Source organism: Arachis hypogaea, chromosome 17, assembly GCF_003086295.3.
Source record: "Arachis hypogaea cultivar Tifrunner chromosome 17, arahy.Tifrunner.gnm2.J5K5, whole genome shotgun sequence".
NCBI classification, from domain to species: Eukaryota; Viridiplantae; Streptophyta; class Magnoliopsida; order Fabales; family Fabaceae; genus Arachis; species Arachis hypogaea.
The window spans coordinates 3,976,368-3,998,070 of record NC_092052.1 but is presented as its reverse complement, the minus strand read 5'-3'; the positions used below and the strand labels follow the sequence as shown (position 1 = coordinate 3,998,070).

Below are 21,703 nucleotides of genomic sequence, written 5' to 3'. Positions count from 1 at the left end.
CTAAACCAATAAGCCCTTCTTATATTTGTGACCATCATATGGTTTTCTATTTTGTGTATATATATGCCAAAAATGTTTTATTCTTTTAGCCGTTGATATAGTTCACAGTATTGATTTTCCTATAATATGGTATTAATTACCTGATGTTGTACAATAATAGATCAAGCAAATTTGCTATTTAGCAAAATATTTTATAGGTTTAATTATTCTATTAGTTCTTATAGTTTTGTGAAATTTTTAATTAGGTTTTTATACTTTTTTTCTTTTAATTGAATTCTTGCAATAAAATTTTTTTTAATTGGGTCCCTACACTTTTTTTTCTTTTATTTAGGTTTTTATACCAATTCTTTTTTTTAAGTTGAGTCCCTATAAAATTAAGCTAATTATTACTAAGAAGGACTTAATTGAAAAAAAAATTAGTGCAGAAACTTAATTAAAAAAAAAAAAGTATAGGGACCTAATTGAAAATTTTATAAAAATACAGGGATCAACAGAATAATTAAACATATTTTATACAATACAAAAAATAAAGTTAATTATAATTTAGCGGTTAACAATGATATGTAAACAATTTTTATACATAGCTAAAAATACTGAATTCGATTCTTCATGATAGCTATTTTAAAATCATTTTAAAAGGTTTGCACAAATGCAGTTTAACCGACGGAATTAAATTAGTTTGTGCGCATTGAGTCCACTCTGGTAGAAGATTAATTATTGAGATTTGAGAAGGAAGATTTTAATTGGTTTTGAAAAAAAAAATAGATAGGTTTTTATTTAATTTTATAATTTAAAAATATATAAATTATTGATTAATTAAAAATATAAAAATATTTTTTATTTTTAAAAATATAAAATTTTTAAAATTTTTTGTCTAAAATATATAAGAATAAATAGGTTTTTAAAGAGATTAATTGTGTAAAAAAAATGAATTTTTTGTATAAAAATAATTTTGAAGTGAGAACTAAATTGGTGGAAGTGGATTAGTTAGATCTAAAATGTAGAGAGTGTTTATCTAGTTTAAAAAACTAAATTAGATTTCTCTTCACTAATATCACATGTCATGAACACTCTTTTATCTAGACACCTTCTTGCCACAGACACCCATAACCGTGTTTAGAACTTTAACTTAATTTTTGGGGATCAACTTTTTCTTTACACTCATTTTTGGTTAAAATGACTTAAAATGATAAAAACATATATACATCTAAAAATATATCCGCCAACTATCTTATTTAACAAACTTTGGGATAAAAGGGTAGACTAAATATTACATTATAACCATGGAGTAATACATTCAAAATGGCTTTACACTATAAAAGAAGTTCAACTCACTTCTCTTAGAAGACTTTTATATGAAAAAATGAAAAAGCTCCTATCCGTTTTTTCTCTCATCTAATTATTCTCATTGTTCTTCATTTTATATCAATTTCAAACAAAAATTCATAAAATTGACGTTCGAGTGTTCTAACAGAACACTTGACAGCGAAATTAATTAATCATTATCCACTCTAAAAGAGTTTATTCATCCTCTTATGATATTAGTGAATGTCTCAATACTTATTTTTTATCTTTATTTTTCATCTCTAATTCTTGTATTATTTATTTATCATTAATAAAAATATTTTTTTTACAAATTTACTTATTTTTTATCTATCATTTTAATTTTTTTTCACTTAATCTATTTCTATAAAATTCACTTAAATAAAAAATTTATATGTGTCATATTTTAAAAAATAAAAGATATTTCTTATTTTTAATTAGTTAATAATTTATTTATTTTTAAAATAAAAAAATTAAAATCCTATTTAAATAGTCTTTTCCCTTAGTATGTTGACAAGAAAACTTTTTACAGACTTCTATTATACAAATGCTATTAATCTAAATGATAGCCTTGTAAATAGGTTTGGTAAAAATAATGATACTCTAATTATGGCTCAATTATTGTGACTTATGCACAATGAACCGTGTAGTAAAGATGTTACGATACATATGCATAAATAAATATGAAAAATTAAAAAATAAAATTTAACAATTATAAAAGTGTATCGCTATTATATAAGATTTTTTATATAAAAAAATAAATATTTTATTTATTAACATGTATAATTTTTAGATTATTACAAATTTAAAACATGATGCACATTGCACCCAAAATACGTATTAAATTATACATATTCATAAATAAAAAATTTATTTTATTTATATATAAAAAAAATTACTATTATATATCTATAGATATATAGATATTATAGGTATATATAAACTATTATCAGTGAACTACAGTATTAAAAAAAGTGCAAACCAACAAAATTCTATACATATTTCGATTATATATGCGGTATGAGATAATATCAGCAAAGTCTATATCTATAAGCAGTTTATTAATAAACCAGAAATAAAAGTGAAAATCCTAATTACTTAATGATGATAATTATGATTAATAACAAGTAATGTTAAGAAAAAGTAATGTTATTGCGGGTTCTAAAAATGAGTGTTAATTAAAGTTTGTTAAATTTAAAGAAAGGTATTAGAATAATCAATAATGTAATTCAAAACAATGAAGGATGAATGTTAGGGTTAAAAATAAAGGGACAAATATGGCTTTCAACTAATTGATCTGGTGATTTTTTTTAAACTTAAATAATTATTATAATAAATAATAATATCACATAATTATGTAGTGATTCTTAATTAGAGTTTGTTATCTCATCTATTTCTTGTTAGTCAGTTTAGTATTTTCTATTAACAAAAATAGACATTTTAGCTTAATTTTTTTTCATGTTTATGATAATCTAATTTTTTGATAATAAATATTTTTAAAAACTAATTCGCCTCATAATGTATAATTTTTTAAACTAATTTGTTTAACAATGAATATCTTGAGAACTAAATCGACTATAATTTGTCTAGAAATTAATTTATATTTTGTATAGAATTAACTGTTAGAATTAATGAACTAATTAATTTTAATTGAAGACTAAAATATGTAATTCAAAATATTTTAAAAACTAAAATAAATAATATTTTTATTTTTATGAGTATCAAAATCTTTGGAGTTCTATATTAACTAGATCAGAATTCAGAACCAGGAAGCATCACCTTTCCCCCCTTTAATATAATAAAGTGCATAGGGACTCTTGAAGGCTTAAAAGTTTGGAAATCTTAATTTAGAGCAATCAAATTCCAAGTACCAAACACCCCCTATGTGGGTCCTACTTCCCAATCATAGCTGTAGAATGAAGGATCCACTTACGGCCACAACTTCAATAAATAAATTTTGGTGGGTACTCCCATGAAGATATTATAATTATCTTCATGTGATGATTTTTCTTTTTGACCCTTAGATGATAGAGTGTAGGGTTAGATTTTGATATGTTATAAAAGTGTTGTTTTTATTTGAAGTGTGGCCAAATCAATAAATCACATTTTTATACAAAGCATCTTCATAAAAAGATGTTTTTTGCATCTTCATTTGAGTAGCTCCCATAAATTTTACGTTCCGCTACATTATCAACAGTATTTCTGTCAATTTCTGTCAATTTTTATTTATAATTGTATTTAATAAAAATATCTTTTTAGATGTATCTCATAAAAATATTTTGTATAACTGTGTTTAATAAAAAATTTTTACAGATATATTTTTTGAACGTATCTTTTTATATATGTATTTAAAATATAATAATTAATTATTATTAACAATAAATTAACAGATAATATATTAGTATCCTATACATTTTCTAAATTTTAAATTTTACGGGCCTGCTACACATACAAGTATCCAAGCATCCAAGTTGGCCCAGCCCAAATCGAAGACACGCGTATAAGGAAGCATAACATGGCGCGTCAAAATCACGCGCTCAACACAAACAGTTACGTATGGCAGACTCTTCCACTTCCTCCACTTCTTCCACTTCTCAAAACGCTTCGAAACCAAGGAAACGCTCCCAATTTCGAGCAAAAATCAAAGTTCAAAATATACAAATCGTTGTTCGAAACCTCCATCAAAACAACATCAAACTCTCCGTGAAGAATCTGAAGAGAAAACGAAGCAAATACACTCAACGTAAGTTCATCAAGAAAACCTCCCAATTTTAGTTTTCTTCTACGTCGTTCTTCTCTAGGGTTTACTGTGCTATTATTCTTGCTTCTTTGTCACACTGTTCTAAGTTCTACGTCATTCTTCTAAGTTCTACGTCGTTCTACATTCTTGTTCTAAGTTCTCTTGCTACTGTTGTTGATTTTTGGGGCTTTATTCCGTAGATTGGGGGTTGTATACTGTTTGAACTTGTAATGTGACTTGATATTGATGCATGTTTGAGTGATATCTCACTGATATATATGAATGTATCTGAATAATTTCAATGGGTGTATCTCACTGTTATCAATGGGTGTATCTGATTCTTACATATGGGTGTATCTTACTCTTATCAATGGGTGTATCTGACTCATATATGCGTGTATCTTACTGATATCTGAATTAATTTGATATTGAAGCATGTTTGAGTGATAACTGACTGATATATATGGATTTATATGAATAATATCTATGGGTGTATCTCCCTGTTAACAATGAGTGTATCGGATTCTTACATATGGGTGTATCTTACTGTTATTAGACCTTGTAATGTTGCTTGATATTGAAACATGTTTGACTGATATCTGACTGATATATATGAATGTATCTGAATAATTTCAATGGGTGTATCTCACTGTTATCAATGGGTGTATCTGATTCTTACATATGGGTGTATCTTACTGTTACTAATGGGAGTATATTTGTGTGTATTTTTTGTTTCAGACAAAATGGCAGCAAGAAACCAAACGAAAGACCTTAAGTGTGCCACACATCTCCTGAGTGATAAGTTCAGAAACATGGCTGAGGAGAAGAAGGCAATTGTCAGGGATCTCGGATTTGGTGGGTTGATGCACGTCCCACCTCTTAGGGTGGATCACCAACTCTTAAGGGAACTGGCAAACAACTTCAAACTTGGGGAGAACAAACTGAAGACAGGATATGGTTCTTTCCAAATAACACCAAAGACAATAGGTGATGCGCTTGGCATCAATGCAACAGGTAACTAGCTCAAAATTATAGGTGTATATTAAGTTCATGCTTGGGTGTATTTAAGGTTGATGCTTGGGTGTTTTTGAACCGATTTTGATACTTTGTTGTTTTCTTTTTTGTAGGAAATCTGTTTCCTGAGAAAGTTGAGTATAAGCAACTTTATAAGCAACTTTCTGATGATGACAAAATAATTTATAGAAGATTCCAGGGTAAGACCCTCAAAAGTCTTACCGATGAAATGATGGAAATCGACGTTGGCAGCGAAGAGGAACGCCTGATGTTCAAGAGGATATTCATCCTCTACATACAGATGGCGTTCCTTTTGCCAACGACGATAAACAAAATATCGCCCGTGCACCTCGCCCCAATTTTTAAGATGGACGGCATATCGGAGAGAAACTGGGGGGCGCATGTTTTGACCTTCTTGATCAAAGGCATCACAGACTACTAGGATAAGAAGAAGAAGGCAATTGATGGCTGCCTCTTTGCCCTCATGATAATATACTTTCATCTTTCTGAAAACAAAGGCAAGAAGAGGGCCGAAAGACCACCAAAGCCTTGGATTGCCAACTGGACTAAGGAGAAGTTGGTGGAAAGAATGACTGCAGAAAAAGAAGAAATTTTGGTAAGTAAACATAATATGTTGCTTGTATTTTATTTATCTGAATGCTGCTAGCTAAAATATCTCATGTTTCAGGGGATTGTGAAGATGGCGGAGACAAGAGCAAGAGAAAAAATGAAAGAAAAAGAAAAAAAAGAAAAAAAACAAGAAATCAAAAAAACAAAAAAAAGGAAGGCGAGTCCAACATCGTCTTCGGAGACAGAAACAGCTACTGACAGTGACACTTCTACCTCTGAGTCTGAGACTCAACAAGACTCGGAGGATTCAGCAAGAAAACACCCCATCAAAAAGGGGAAAAAGTAAGTACCATACTTGGGTGTAATTTCTTTTTCGAGTTGGGTGTATCTTGTTGATCACGTTGGGTGTATTTTAATATGTTCTAAATAATCACTGTTTGCCTTCCAGAATGGACTCCAGAAAAAGAAAGCAGAGGCAAGAGAAGCCAGATTCTGATTCAGAATCTGAATCTGAACAAAGTGATGAGTAATGTCCTGAAATTATTACTCCTTTCTTTTGGCTTCATTATAAAGATTTCGTGTATTAACTGAAGTGTCTGTTATTAACTTATAGGAGTGAAGAATCATCACCTGCAGAGAAGGAGAAGGAGAAGAAAAAAACAAAAACAACACCAAAAAAGTAAGCACTTCTTTGCATAATATTCTGTGATAAAATTAATTTTTTATTTCTGATTGGTACTCTTTTTTTTCCACCCAGAACACAACCAAAAAAGAAAAAAGTTCTCGTGGAGGATTCACCTCCTAAAGAAGACCAATACTTTGACGGGTACAGTACCTCATAAGCTATATTACCGTCTATCGTCGTAATTATTTTTGTTAACATCTTCTTTTATGAATGTAGTGAGACATATGAAATATCAAGTGACGAACTGGATGAATGGCTAGGGCAAAACGTTGATAAATCTGCTGCAGAGGGGTATGTCTTGCTGGGCTGTCTATTTCATATTTTGTTGTGTTTTGTATGCTAATAATTGTTTCTTGTTTCGCAGCGAGAACCAACCTGACCTGCGATCGACAGAAGGTCGCTATGTGTCGTCTGAAACGTAAGAAGCTTTATTATTTAATAAAATCTTGTTATCATGAATTGGGTGTGTCTTGTGGTACCATTTGGGTGTATTGAGTGGATCAAGTTGGGTGTATGTTGTCTAATAAGTTGGAATATTAACTTTGTTGTGTTGCTTGGATCAAATCTGTCTTAGAATACCGGCTGTGAACTTGGGAACTGATGCTCCTTCCTCTCAAGGAAACACAGAACAGAGTAGTGTAAACCAGCCGTCACAGAGCATGTAATTTCTCTTTCAAATAACCGTTACTTTTGTTCTTCTATTACCCTTCTACTTCTAATTCTGTATATATTTTTTTTTAGAAAAAAAAGCCCTTTATTATTTTATTCAAGAAAAAAAGGCAGGAAAAAAAAGCAAAAACTGCAAGTATGTAAGTTCTCAAAAAAACAAAGCATGTCTTCTTTTTGAATTGTTCGGGTGTATTTCTTGAATTTCTTTGGGTGTATTTTAGGTTGAGTCCGTCTGATTCGAATATGATTGTTGTGAGGGAACAGACACCGTCCGAAGCGCTTGCAATGTGAGTTTTACAATAATATTCAGCCTTATAACCTTATTATTTTCAAAGGCGTTGTTAACCTTTCATTTTTCTTCTTGTTTAGAGTCCCGATTCAGGTTTTTGTGCCGGCATCCCAAACAACCACAGAGACAGATTTTGAACCAACCCCTATGCTACAGATTGAAGGGACTACAGAAACGTAAGAAATAGTATTGAGTGTATATTTGTTTGGAGTTTGGGTGTATATTAGCTAACAGTTTGGGTGTATATTGTTCCTGATTAGTTTCTTTTACGCCGTGATTAATTTTTTGTAACTGTGCAGCACTCCTGAAACCCCCAAACAACTTCAAGAGACCACACCCACGGTTCCCCCAGCTCCAACTAAAGTGTAAGTTCATCAGACTAAAATCAATCTTTGCTTATCATCTGTATATTCTTATTCTTATTCTTATTCTTATACATGATGACGCAGTCATCCAGACGCAGAAGACGCTGCTGCCCTGTTGATGATGGCACGGACAGCTTCCTATGTTCCTAAAACAGATCCAGGGGTGCCATCATTCAGCCTTGGATTGACTGATTCAAGCCAGGAGGGGGCGTCAACGCAGGAGACAGAAAGGGAAAAATCTCCAGAAGCTGCGAATTTGATAGAACAATTGGACAGTTTGGTCCAAAGAATAGCAAGCAGCGCGACGAAGGGAAAAAACACAAGTCCACAAATTCAGAGGGAGACTGGGGGAGAAAGTTCTGCAAAGTTTGAAACTCCTCGGGGATTATATCAGATTACGGATGATATGAAACAAAAGTGCTACATCTGGGGGACGAGACTGAAGGAAGATGCAGATGGCAATACTAACGAGTATGAGGAGATGTGCACTCTGATTGGCCAAGGAGAATACATTTTGATGAGAATGCACCTTGCTTCCCTCCAGGCAAAAAGTGATATAGAATCTCAGGTAATATTAGAATAAGATTACTGTTTTTACACCAAAGTCAATTACAATGCTTATTAATGTAAAATTGATTTCGGCATATATTTCTAGATTGTATCTGCCATCTGCCTCATCCTCAACAACAAAAATGAAAAGAGATTTCAAGAACAAATATACTGTCTCCCCCCGATATTGTGGTAAGTGTTACTTCTACGAACTTCGGGTGTATTTTCTGTATTGATTTGGGTGTATTTGTCACGTTCCATTGGGTGTAAGTTTAGTATTTCATTTCTCGTTTCCCATTCTTGCAGTGCATGGCGCTTTCGGATCACCCAAACGGGGAATTCGTATCACCAAAAACGAAAAGGGAATTCAGGGTGGAAGCCTACCCGAGTTTCATTCCCTTCATAGATAGAAAAAAATTGACTTCGCACCCATATGTAAGTTTTCGTTTGCTAAATTTGTTACTACCCTTATTTACTTATTTGCAAAATAAAATAACACACTGTTCATGTGTGGGAATCCTTCAGATTTTTGCCCCTGTCTGCTACGCCGGGCATTGGTGGTTATGGCTGATAAATACAAGAAAGCGGAAATGTCAAATACTTGACCCGCTACACAAAATAGCTCCCACTGATGAGAGAAAGACCATTAATAAATTCACTGTAAGTTGCCTCTATCTTCTTTACTTTAATAGATAGGTCTATTTCGTTAGTTGTGATGGGTGTATATTGTCCATTCAGTTGGGTGTATCTTGTCCATTCATTCGGGTGTATTACTGATTTGTTTTCGTATTTAAGGGATACGTATTTTCAAGATTGATAACATATGCCGGCGGGGGACCTCTTCAAAAAGGGGAGAGGGAGAAGGAAATTAAATCACCATATGTTAAAATATCAGGCCAAAAAACAAGGTATAAATTTGTGACTCTGAACATTAAACTTTTGTAAATGAGATTTGTAATTTATTTTCTTTGTTTTCAGCTATGACTGCGCTGTGTACGTTATGAAGTGGATGGAGATAATTGAGCCGGAAAACATCAAAAAGGGGAAGTATCAATGGGATAATTGGCCACAGGTAACTGTCTTTAAAACCATATAACTCTGTATTACTTTACTGAATTAATATTGCTGTTTAAACAGAATATACTTTTTTATTGTAGGAGGAGGTGGACCACTATAGAGTGGAGTACGCATCCCGGATACTATTCAGTGAGATGAATACACAGAGAGATCAGGCAATTAGAGAGAGTAGTGCTATAAGGCTGTCGAAGCCATCCTCTATATTATTAAGTCCGTTTTGTCAGATTAATTCTGCTGATATAGAAACTGGGTAATCCAACTGCTTGGTAGTTTGTAAATTGAACAAATGATGTAAATATTTGCCATGTATATTTTTTCCCATAGTTAAACTATCTGTGCTGGTAAACTGTCTGTGATGTATTCAAAAGCTGTATTACAGGTGGTAAAATATGAAGGAAAAAACACAAATTATAAACTGCTACACCCAACGCAAGTCTAATAATACACCCAAGGTTGTATTAAATATACACCCAAACTGTCTGCGCTGTATTCAAAATGTATGAATTACATGTACTAAAATATGAAGAAAAACATCAAATCAAATATAAACCCATAACCTGAGAATTTTTACAGCTTTTGTTTTATATATATCTATATATGTGTCTATATCTAAATTGTGAATTAACGAAAATACACCCAAAATAACGGTGCTTTTACACCCATATTCTGTAAAACTATACACCCAACGAGTTATCCCCTGCTGCTGGTACCCTGAACTGATAACTCATAACGTGTCCTTGATATTGGCTGCAATTTGAATGCGCCGCTGATGCAGCATCAAACAGGTTTATCTGAAATATAACACACACACATTACCTAAACTATTAACGAGAAAAATAAACTCAATCGCCACAAATTTAAAGAACATTACTTTTACCTCGCTTAAAACTTTCGTCTTCTTCTTCTTTGTGGCATTTGCGATCTGTTTCTCCAGCTTTGAACCTAGCCTGTTTTTTGGACGTCCTCTTGTTCGAATCCTTGGCGGGCTTTGAAGCTCGTTAACGGATTCCAAGTTGGCGTCTTCGTGGGATAAAGAAGATGTCCCCTTCCTTTTGGCTTTTAATGCTTCCATCTCGGCCATGACGTTATCGTACGCACGGTGCAGAATTGCAGTCAGCTCCTCCGATTCGGAGGCAAATTCGCATATATTTTGCGAACGAAAAACCAATTGGTCGAACCTCTTGCTTCTTGGCTCCATTAGTGGCTCGTCGTGGCTGCTCTTGATGTGTGTGTGTCGCCTCTTTACCTTCTTGCTCCATCGTTCCAGTATGTATCTCGGTGACACTTGGCTTACTTGTTCGAAGCTTAACACGCTTAGTGCGTGACGGCACAGTATCCCTCTCGACTCGAATAATAAGCAATGGCATTTTACCTCGGCTGCAACCGAGTCGTAAGTAACCACGAACTTGTTGAATATTGAGCTGGAAACTTGTTCTCCGACTTCGTATACTAAATAGCCTAGAGCAGAATTCTTCAGTCTGGTGATGCAATTCACCTTTCCTCTGAATTGCACTTGGACTTCCCTAAACTTTGCGTGAGTGTACGCATCTTGAAACTGAGCTTCAATGCAGGATTTGGTTGCACACGGTATGACCGTATGAAAATCTGCAGCATCTGATTCTCTCTCTGCTTGCTCCCTGCTTCCGAGGCAATTATCGTATTGTTTGACGAACTGAATAAGCGAGCTGTTCCGGGTGATATACTTGTTAAAAAATGAATGCATGCTCTCGCTCCTTTGTGTGCTTCTCATCCCTGCCCAGAAATGGTGATCCAGATAGATAGGAACCCATATGTGACGGTCTTCGTACAGATCTGCATAATACACCCAAAGACAGTCTATAAATACACCCGAGAAAACATGCAATTTACACCTCTGATGCAGATTTTAAAAAGACATTACCTGAAAGCCACTTGTTGTCCCCAAGACCAAAATTCAGCAGAAAATCGTTCCAATTCCTATCGAATGAGTCTTTGCTGTGAGAGTTCCAAACAACTTGGCTCATTTCTTGTTCGATATCGGCATGTCCCTTGTACCCGTTTAATTTGCTTGGAATCTTCTTCATGATGTGCCAAATGCACCAGCGGTGAACTGTTGTTGGCATACAGGCCTCTAAAGCCCTTTTCATGGATGCGCACTGATCGGTGAGAAACCCTTTCGGAGCGTTTCCTCCCATGCAACGAAGCCAGCTTTGAAATAACCATTTGAATGATTCAATTTCTTCGTTCTTCATCAAAGAGCATCCGAGAAGTGTTGATTGACCGTGGTGATTCACCCCGACAAAAGAAACACAGACCAAATTATACCTGAAACAAATTACCATGGTCCAGAATGCAAAATCATTAGCTACACCCTAACAAATGCTTCGCATACACCCAATGAAACAGCCAATATACACCTCTACTGCGGATTCGTAAAAATAAATTAATTTGGCATCATAAACAGGGACAGTTTGTTACCTGTTTGTATTGTAGGTGGTGTCGAATGAAATGACGTCTCCGAAATACTCAAAGGCGGCTCTGCTTCTTGCATCGGCCCAAAAAGCCAGCTTAATCGATTGATCCTCTTCGAGTTGGAGCTCAAAAAAGAAATTCGGATTCTTCTCTTTCATTCTTAAGAAATATTTTCCGAATTCCTTTGCATCTTCTTGTTCGGAAACATTCCGCACTTCCCTGGTAATGTAATTCCTCACGTCCTTTTCGATAAAATTTAACTCGCGGTGACCCCCGGCAGCCGCAACAAATGATTGGTAGGTTTTGCTTGGTCTGATACCGGCCTCCTCGTTATTCTCTATCGTACGACGAATGGACATGCTTAGTTCCCTGTGCTGTTTGAGCATCTCTGCTTTGCTTGGACAGCAGGGGTGTGAATGATCCAGCACAACCTTTGAAATGATCCAAGCACCGACATCCTTCAATGTGTGTATATAAATTCTTGCAGGACAGTTTAGACCAGCTGTCGGATTGGTCTTCTCGGTCGGAGATATTTTAGATTTCCATTTTCCCTCTCTGCTACATGTAATCAGTTGGTTCTTAATCTCGTTTCCCTTCCTATTTGTGCACCGAACTCTTGTAGAGAAACCTGCAGCCTTGGCGTAGTTCCTGTAAAATTTTCCAGCATCTTCAAGGGTAGTAAAGGTCATTCCAACCTTTGGAACAAGCTCGTCATCAACAACTGAGAGAGGCTGCAAAATACACCGTGTCAGAACTGTAAATACACCCATAGATATGATTCAAATACACCCAATCAGGTCTAATACGATACACCCTAACCGCAACAACTCAACTACAGAATGACTTTTAAAGCCATAAACTGTAAATACAGAGCATGCAGATATAATACAGTTCTAAAAACACACCTAATCATGTCTGTTATAATACAGCTGAACAACAACAAGTAAATTAAAATAACAAAAAACCAGTAAAGTGTAGATACACCTACACTTCTAGCTAAAATACACCCAAACAAGAATTGATCTACACCCGAGCGTCTGCTACAAATTCCAGGTAATTAATCACAACTAATACATTGAATCGACAGATTCACGTAAACGTGTTACTTTCACAGTAATGTTCAGCAATTTTTCAACTACACAATGCTATACAAATTACTGAAAGAAATTTCATACTAATCCTATGTAAATCAAACCTCAGGGACTTCGTTAGATTCTGACTCATAATCCACTTCGCCTGCATTCAGATGACAATCTGAGGTTGAATGATCCATTATCTTCAAAACGAGATCAAACTTTGATTTCGAAAAACAACAAATCAAAAATAGAAAACGAAGATGGAGTTGCAGAGAGAGACAAAGGTAACCTAAACGAAGAAGATGCTAGTGAGAAAAGGAGAAGAAAAGAACAATGGAGAAGAAGGAGGGTAAACGCGGGAGAAGAAGAAGAACGAAATCTCAAAATAACGAAAACGAAAAGGGAAAGAAATATTTTAAATCTGGTAGTTAGATATACGCGCGATGTTATATAGCGCGTGTAATCAACGTACCTGAAGCAGCGCGTATTTTGATCTTATTGTTTAATGAACTTGTATAGCATACAAGCCTATGCAGAGCTTTTCCGTAAATTTTATTGGATCATAATTAAAAAAAATTGCTTTCAGACAAGAATACAAGTTTATTTAATATAAGATAATGTAAAATATATTTCATAACTTGATTTTTACATTATAGTATCTAGGATTCGTGGGTATCTAAGTTGGGTTATTTATGAGTTCATATAGATTTAATTGAAGAGCATTATTATGCAAGAGAAATTAAACATAAGATCTAATTAATTTAATGGAGATGACGTCTATAAATCCACTTGAACTTTATTATGTGTAATTGAAATGATTATTAATTATTAATTACCATATCTAGCTTCGAAACATGGATCAAGTTGTTTAGTACTCTTGCCTCCAAGGCCCCAACAGCCAATGTGGTCTCTGAAATTTGGTCACGAAAGCAATGTTTCAACCATCTTTAATTTCGTTAGGTTCCTTCAGTTTTCTCCTCTTTAATTTGTGTTTCTGCTTCTTCACATGTTGATCAGAAAATCCAAACATATATATCTTCTTTCTTCAGTTAGGGTTCTACTAAATAATAAACGAAATAAACAATATTCACTTCTATTAACATGTTAATATGCAACTTCTTTTGGGAAATTTTTCAAGTGTACTATCGTATTGGTGTTTTAGTAAATTTTAACCGTTGATCTTAATTATAAAAAATATATATAATATATATAATTAAGATCAACGGTTAAAAATTACTGATACACGATACGACGGTACAATTGAAACTTCCCTTCTTTTAACATGCCATTTATAATATAACAATTTCTTTTTCCGATCCGTAAAATATGTTGAACTTGAAAGGGACCAAAGAATGTTCCAAGTTCAGAAAAAGAAGAGGCTATGTGAACATCTTTTTTCTTTGATACGGTAATCTTTTTAGAACAAATTAAAAATTAATTTATCATAAATATAATTTTTATTTAAAATTTATTATTAGTCAATAAATTATTATATATATAAAATAAAATTCGAATTCTGACATTTACTAAAACGAATTAGTGAAGTAATCGTTCAATCCATTCAAATTATTTAAAACTTTAACTTTTATGTCAACACATAAATAATAGATTTACTATTTGATATGTTTGACCGCATTTGAAAACTAGTGTTATTTTAATAACGATCATTTATACATATATTTTAAAATAATTAGTTATTTAAAAATTAATTTAAGTTTAGATATATTTTAATTGTAAAATAATTTTTTATGCTTAAAATGTATTAAAATATTATAAATGTTAAAGTATTACTTTTGCTTGCAAACTAAAATTCTCAATTTCAATTATAATTTCTTTTCAAATTTTTACTCAAACATTCTATATTGATTCCTAAACATGCTTATAAAGTGTGGTGGTGCCTTAATGTTAATTATTTTATTTTGATGACTAAGATTGGAAAAATGAAAGTCATGATTGATGAAGTAAAGCGCGTGTAAAAGGCGTGAGTGTGATGAGAGTATGAGAATATTTAAGGCACCCAAGTGAGTCAGAAAATGAGAATAGTGCACAGTTACTTGCACCTCATCCTTCTGACTTTTTGAGCTTCTCATTAAAGTAACTTAACTTGTTGCGCTATTGCTCCCTATCAAAACTGCACTAAAAAGAAATTATACAATGTATTTAAATTAAAAAAATATTATTGTTTGTACTTTGTACTCATAAAAGATACAGATACTGATAAATGTATCCATATAAGAATAAAATGACAATTATAATCATAGAAGATGGCTTCTGTGTACCAAGAGTATTCGGACGTTGGTTACACAATTAGTCCGTTAGGGTATTCTTGGCACACAGAAGCTATCTTCCGTAAATATAATTGTCGTTTTATTTTTATATGAATACATTTGTGAGCGTTTGTATCTTTCATGGATACAAATGATAATTTATTCTTAAAAAAATTTGAAATGGAATTGATCTGGGTATAATACCTTAAAGAGAAAGTATATGAAGCCAATGAAATATTTGTATAATGTGTACAATAAAGATTTAGGGATATCCGATTCAGTATTAGAGATATAACCATTAGTGTTATCTTTTTCCATCAACTAAAACTTTTGGGATGAGTGGTATCATGACATGATATCAAAGCTCTAAATTCAAAAGATTGATAAAATATTTATTATCCTTAGTTAGTACCTAAATAATTATTCTAAATAGTACGAGTAATATTCATTTTTTAATTCATATGATCCATTATACACATTATACAAATATTCTATTGATTTTCTAGCAAGAATTTACCTTTAAAACGTTACTTGGGGATGATTTACGTTGGTATGGGTCTTTTACTTCTCGGACATACCAGAATGTCAGACTAAAATATTCTATAATAAAAAAATTAATAAAATAATAAAATAAAAAATTAATTATTTTAAATTAAAATAATAATAATATATATTTATAAAAATTATAAAATTAATAGTAATTATTCTTTCACTTTACTATTTTACTAAATTTGAAAAAATCCACTATCATATATTAAGTTGGTCGATCGACTGCATGTTTTGACAAATAATGAAAAATCTGAAATTTATGTTTTCCTATTTCTTCTACAGATTTTATTAATAAATTTATATCTATATCTAAATTTTTAATATTTAAATTATATTATTTTATATGTTTATAACGTGGTAATTATTTAATTTTATAAAAAATAATAATTGATAATCGTTGATCTTATATTTTAAAAATTTAAATAATTTTGTTAAGTAATTAATAAATTACTATTTTTATAAACATTTAAAGTGTCCGTTATTTTTTAGATGTCTATTATGATGTCTAAAAATTATTGTTCAATTATTAAAAAAATAAATAATTAATTTTAAATTTAAAAATAAAAATTAGACACCAAATAAAAAATATCGTAAAATTGGCCTATTTTCGAATTATAATGATAGAATAATGAGACTTGAGCTCAATGTCACAATAAATTTTAAAAAGTTAAATTTAACAGTATTTATATAATTTTTTAAAGTGTTTGATAATGTTCTAGATAGTTCTAGAACGTTCTAAAATATTTTAGAAAATTTTGGAATATCCTAAAAGATTTTAGAAGACTTTAAAAGGTCATAGAGTATTTTAGAAAAGTGGAAATGTATAAATATAAAAAGTAGTATAAAATATCTATTAGTATTTAGAAAAATATAGTAGAATAGATATTCATAGTAAAAGTTTTAGATAATCAATTCAGACCGTTAATTAGATTTAGTTCTAATTATTTGTTAAGAATGTGGATGACTATAAATAAAAATGAGAGTTAAAATTTAGGTGTGTGAATCATTTGTAATGAATATTAAAATAATAAAATATTCTTTCTACTAAAATTTTCTTTTTCTTGTGTTCTCTTATTTAACTTTCTTGTTAAATATTAAAGATTAGACTAACTTAATTTTAACTCAAAAAATTAAATAACTACAAATACCAACTTACTAAATATTGAAGATTAGACTAACTTAATCTTAACCGAAGAAATTAAATAACTCCAAATACCAACACAGTATTATTAGAATATGTGCAGGCCATATCATCAGAACTTTTTATTTTAATATAGAGAGAGAATTGGTGTATAGCAAAATTATGAAAGTATATGGTGTTTTACCAGAGTATGAGAATTGTGCAAAACAAATTGGACCGTCTAATTGGAGGTACTGAAAATTTTGGATCCAATTTGTGTATTAAACTATTAACAAAAAATTCTGGACTCGATTTGTGTACTGACAAAAAACCCTGAATCCGATTTGTGTATCCACTCTCTCTCTTTGTAATAAAATCGGACGGTCTGATTTCTTTTCACTAAAACAAAAAATTAACCGTCACAATCGTATATATATTCTCAATACTCCATAACTCAGCATAACTCACATATCAATCTCGTATAAAAAAAAAATTAGCCGTATCATCAATCAAACTAAATTAAACCTTTTTATTATTAATAATAAAATGGAAAAGGGTAACGTAACCCCCACCACACGATCATCGTTCGTGAACATTCATTTATAAGAGCCACCATAAATTTTTAATGCATATATCACTTAATAGCACACAAAAAAATCTTGATACTTTCTCTCATCATATATTATTATAATTAAAAAAATTGTAACATCCAACTTCAAATCTCTACTATCTAGTGTTGTCTAGTCTAGTATATTTAATTAATATTAATATAAGTAATTAAATTTAGATGTAGTAGCACTATATCTTATGGCATCATGCCATCATGGACCATGATACAAAACAGCGACTGAAAAAAAAAAAAAGAAGAAAAGCAAGCGGTCAAAGAAAACGACAAGAATGTGGGACCTACCCACTAATGATAATGGTGTCCGTGTCGTATTGGGAAAATTTTGAGTTAATTTTAATATAAGTTAAAAAATATTTTGATATAAATTAAAATTATTAGTTTAATTCATATTTACAATCTGTCAAGCTACATAGATTATTCTATAAAAAAAAAATATTTTTTTTATTGTTTTCATATAAAATAACTAAATTTTTTATTGCCAATAAGTTATAGTTCAAATAGCATAATCTCTCCATACTCAATTAAAAAGTTACGAATTCGAGTCTCTTATTTTTGATAAAAGAAAAACTAAAATTTTTATTACTCCAACGTATTTTTATATTGCGTCTTAAATTTACTACTAAAACATCTAATAGATTTTTACTGACAAAAATTTTAAAAGTACTGGTTAAAGTTATTAGTAAAAGATTTTTAAATTATTTTTAAAAATAAATATACAATAAAAAATTTAAATTTTTGCTTTTAATATAAATTAAATCTATAAATTTTTATTTGCATGCAATTATTATTTTTTAATATTATTTAGTGTATAAATAAATTTTTAATTTTTAATAATATATTGAAATAAAATAAAAAATATGATGTATATATAAAAGTTTAGAAAAATTTTAAATGTACCGAGAACATCGGTTTTCCAATTGTTGTTGATTTTAATTAATATATATTATATATATTTTTTATAATTCAGATCAACGGTTAAAACAACTGGAACACCAATGTTTCCGATACACTTAAAATTTTTCTTAAAAGTTTAATTATTAAATCAGTTATTATATATATATATAGCATATAAATTTTTATTGTGGTGTAGTGCTTTATGCTCTAATCTCACACTTGGAGAGTACTTTGTCTTTTGATCATTGTGGTGTTTGTGTTGTGTATTCTTTTCTTCTTCTTTTAATTTTTTTCAGCTCTTCTTATCCCTTATCTTATGCACTTCCATAATCCAAAGTAGTATCTGTCTTTCTAGCTAGCCATTGAAAACATTCCAAAACCAACCTCTCATCAGGTATGTGCCTATGCTAACAATATTCTATATTCCTCATACTTTTTTTTTCAGCTTTGGAACTGTTTTCATTTTCTATTCTAAATTATGCTTATCAACTGTTTGTTGATTTGCTTAGCTTACTTTCTGATATGATAATCATTCTTCATTTTATATAATATGTACTGTTCCAGTCCAAATTCAATGAACTTATTTCAGTAAGTGTATGATGGATATAGTTGGTAGTAAAGAAATGGATTTGCAGCTTTACTTTTTGTCAAACACTAAACAAAGTAATGATTTTTTCTGGAAGAACTTAGTGAACTGTAGTAGTACTGATTAATGGTTTCATTTACTCATTGAAACTTCAACAACCTGGGATAAGATTTGAGATTAAAATCAATGGTTATTGGAGTTAGATTGGAGATGGTTTGAAGAGGGGAAAGTAGGAGGAGGTGAGCATTTACAAGCTTTGATAGTTGGTGAAACAGGACCTACAGTTCAAGAACCCTCTCTCATCAAGGTCCCCCACAGCCATTAATTGAAGCTCAAAAACAACTGAAGCACAAGGTAAACAGAAACTAGACCCCCCATCATGACTCATCAAATATTATTGGATCAATTTACTGAAATTATTCTTGTGATAGAAAAGAATTTCAAATATGTTTGGGGCAATATGCAGAAGGGGTTGTTAGTGGATTAGCAACTTATAATTATAACTGTTTTTTTTTTATATATTTTTTTTGTTGATATTTGATAATGAACAATTAATATATCTGATGAGGTACCATTTTTATGCTTGTTTGGAAGCAGATGGATTTGGAGTTTATCTCTGAAGTTCTATATATCTAGGATGTACATACTGTAGCAACTTGGCATCTAAGATTCACATGAATGGAATTTATGGAAAGAAAAAAGCTAAGGACAAAAGCAAATTAAATTATCCCATACCTTTAGAATTTTTCAAACTCTGTGTGTGTTGGAATTTATGCAAAGAGTGGTGAAAATATGAGGTGGAGATGCTCCAATATGATACTATGATACAATAATGGATAAGGTAGATATGTATAATTATGAAAGCTGGTTGGCTATAGTTACTCCTAGAATTCTAACTTCTACTAACTCACTTCACATATGGCGGCTAGTTACTATGTATTTTAATTATTTAGATTTTTTCTACATTTGTGGCTTTCATATCTAAGAGACTTCTAGATAGTATCTCTTATTATAAGGTAAATCCAATTATTGTCTTTGATTGTTTTAGGAAAATGGGCATCACTAATTCATCAGAGACATAGTACTTATTATTATTGGAGGATCAGTTCATAATCTGAGTCTTTGGATTGACAAAAATCTTTTCAGTAATGCAGTAGACAATAATTCATTCAATCTTTAGTGTTACATATGTGAGATTGCTAGAGTTAATACCCAGAATATCATCAGCTCATCAAGGATTAGTAGCTCACCTACACATAAAATGTGAGCACCTAATCTATCTTAAATTTTGGGATTGGCAAATTTTCAAGATTTGGTGCAGAATATGTAGAAAGGATTCAAAACTCAAAAGATATACCCTGAAGAAAGGTGGATTTGAATATAATTAATACTAGGATAACTGTTTGATTAAGTTTGCAGTTTCATGAGTGGAAAAAACAGTGATCTAATGATTAGTGGTATAGTTATCTTGGTTATTGAGTTGTTTTTGCTGAATTGTACGATTTTGAAACTGAAAAAGCATTGATTTGGAATGTGAAAATATCATTCTGTAATTGCCATGATGCAAGGATGATTTATTTTGTACTTGTCCCAATAATGCTCTCAATGGCTACTGATCAAGGTTGATTTTAGCATAAAAGAAATATTTTATGTACTCATATTTGTCTTGTAGAGCCATTGCATGGGATTAACACAACATTATACGGAAACTATTTGAATATAAGAAATTAGGAATAGTGATGGAAGTTATCATTTTTTGTGTTCAAGAGGTGGAGGTACATGAAATTGATAATAATCACATGAGCTAATACTTAGATTAGTATTTATTTATTTTAAATCCCCAGCTAGACAATTATATGTAGCTTAACTGATACACTGATTATAATTTATAATCATGATTTTTTTTTATGACTTCTATAGGCAGAAGATTGGTAGAGAGGTCAAAGATGCTATGCTAGAATACTGGGTTTGGTTTGTTACTTTGTTTTTAACAACTCTCTGAATGGTTAGAATAAGTGTTTGTACTTGATGACTATGACTATGACTATGTTTGCATATTAATAACAGGCTGTTATATTGTTGATTTTATTTGGAAGACATGATATGATTGATGGATATGAGTAATAGTTCCCACTTTTTGACTATGATATTTTAATTTCTTTATGTCCGTTAGATTAGCGTATACTTACTATTAGAAAACAGTAATAAGCTTATAATTAGTCTTTGTCTAATTCTTATTGTTAATTAGACTTCATATCTTTAGCTTGGCCACTTGTCCTTTTGTTTTTTTTTTTGATATGTTATCTTGGAAATTTAATAAATGAGATATTTCATTATTTTTGGTTTTGCAGCACATTTTTTTTTTTATATCATGGTAAGATCATGCTTTTGTCTCTTGTAACTTTTGTCAATTTTACATGTTAGGAGTAACAGTCTCAAGAGGATGCAATTACTATATAGGCACGATTGAACGTATTAGATTATATGTCATATAAGATAGAATTTTAACCGTTAACTTTAATTATATATATTATATATATTTTTTATAATTAAGATCAACGATTAAAAATTATTAAAACACCAGTATATCGGTATAATTTAAAATTTTCTTGTAACATAAATTTATATAGAGACCTATACTAACTGTAGTCTATAGGCTATGACGAAGCATACTCATGAAATTAATGTGATTTAGATGTCAATATTAGGCATACACTAAAAATTATTGGTTATTAATCAATCATTGTATATAAAAATATATATTTGATATTTTATAAAAAAAATTATTATGCTATTATAAATAAATTAGGTTATTCATTTATTATAAATTTAATTATTTTACTAAGATAGA

General features: G+C 30.9%; 2 protein-coding genes and 1 long non-coding RNA gene across 5 annotated transcripts; all 3 read left to right on the top strand.

Annotated features, from left to right (window-relative positions):
- Positions 1 to 3,823: 3,823 nt before the first annotated feature.
- On the top strand, positions 3,824 to 6,119 carry LOC140180842 (uncharacterized). Its single transcript, XM_072222187.1, has 4 exons — positions 3,824 to 4,066; positions 4,802 to 5,077; positions 5,191 to 5,693; positions 5,766 to 6,119. Exons 1-3 carry the CDS (start codon positions 3,880 to 3,882, stop codon positions 5,517 to 5,519), a joined length of 792 nt encoding a protein of 263 aa, XP_072078288.1. The 5' UTR covers positions 3,824 to 3,879; the 3' UTR covers positions 5,520 to 5,693; positions 5,766 to 6,119.
- Positions 6,120 to 6,277: 158 nt separating this feature from the next.
- Positions 6,278 to 9,497, top strand: LOC112765644 (uncharacterized). 2 transcript variants are annotated; one of them, XM_072222185.1, is made up of 14 exons: positions 6,278 to 6,326; positions 6,405 to 6,473; positions 6,549 to 6,750; positions 6,907 to 6,993; positions 7,223 to 7,288; positions 7,371 to 7,466; positions 7,590 to 7,655; positions 7,740 to 8,223; positions 8,311 to 8,396; positions 8,511 to 8,639; positions 8,730 to 8,864; positions 9,000 to 9,112; positions 9,183 to 9,276; positions 9,362 to 9,497. In XM_072222185.1, the coding sequence occupies exons 3-10, from the start codon at positions 6,626 to 6,628 to the stop codon at positions 8,608 to 8,610; spliced, it is 1,110 nt and encodes a 369-aa protein (XP_072078286.1). In that variant the 5' UTR covers positions 6,278 to 6,326; positions 6,405 to 6,473; positions 6,549 to 6,625; the 3' UTR covers positions 8,611 to 8,639; positions 8,730 to 8,864; positions 9,000 to 9,112; positions 9,183 to 9,276; positions 9,362 to 9,497. The 2 variants fall into 2 exon arrangements, with proteins under 2 accessions (XP_072078286.1, XP_072078287.1); XM_072222186.1 differs by lacking the exon at positions 9,000 to 9,112.
- Positions 9,498 to 18,449: 8,952 nt separating this feature from the next.
- LOC112766397 (uncharacterized) lies at positions 18,450 to 20,999 on the top strand. 2 transcript variants are annotated; one of them, XR_011875511.1, is made up of 4 exons: positions 18,450 to 18,660; positions 19,022 to 19,206; positions 19,450 to 19,693; positions 20,773 to 20,999. It is a non-coding gene; the product is annotated as an uncharacterized lncRNA (long non-coding RNA). The 2 variants fall into 2 exon arrangements; XR_003184323.3 differs by lacking the exon at positions 19,450 to 19,693.
- The last annotated feature ends 704 nt before the right edge of the window (positions 21,000 to 21,703 follow it).

Bases quoted from the DNA above. Each gene is read 5' to 3' on its own strand.
- LOC140180842 (XM_072222187.1), top strand. From the start codon at position 3,880: ATGGCAGACTCTTCCACTTCCTCCACTTCTTCCACTTCTCAAAACGCT. The intron at 4,067-4,801 runs GTAAGTTCATCA...TTTTTGTTTCAG, and splicing joins ACGAAGCAAATACACTCAAC to ACAAAATGGCAGCAAGAAAC. The intron at 5,078-5,190 runs GTAACTAGCTCA...TCTTTTTTGTAG, and splicing joins GCTTGGCATCAATGCAACAG to GAAATCTGTTTCCTGAGAAA.
- LOC112765644 (XM_072222186.1), top strand. From the start codon at position 6,626: ATGTCTTGCTGGGCTGTCTATTTCATATTTTGTTGTGTTTTGTATGCT. The intron at 6,751-6,906 runs GTAAGAAGCTTT...AATCTGTCTTAG, and splicing joins CGCTATGTGTCGTCTGAAAC to AATACCGGCTGTGAACTTGG. The intron at 7,467-7,589 runs GTAAGAAATAGT...GTAACTGTGCAG, and splicing joins ATTGAAGGGACTACAGAAAC to CACTCCTGAAACCCCCAAAC.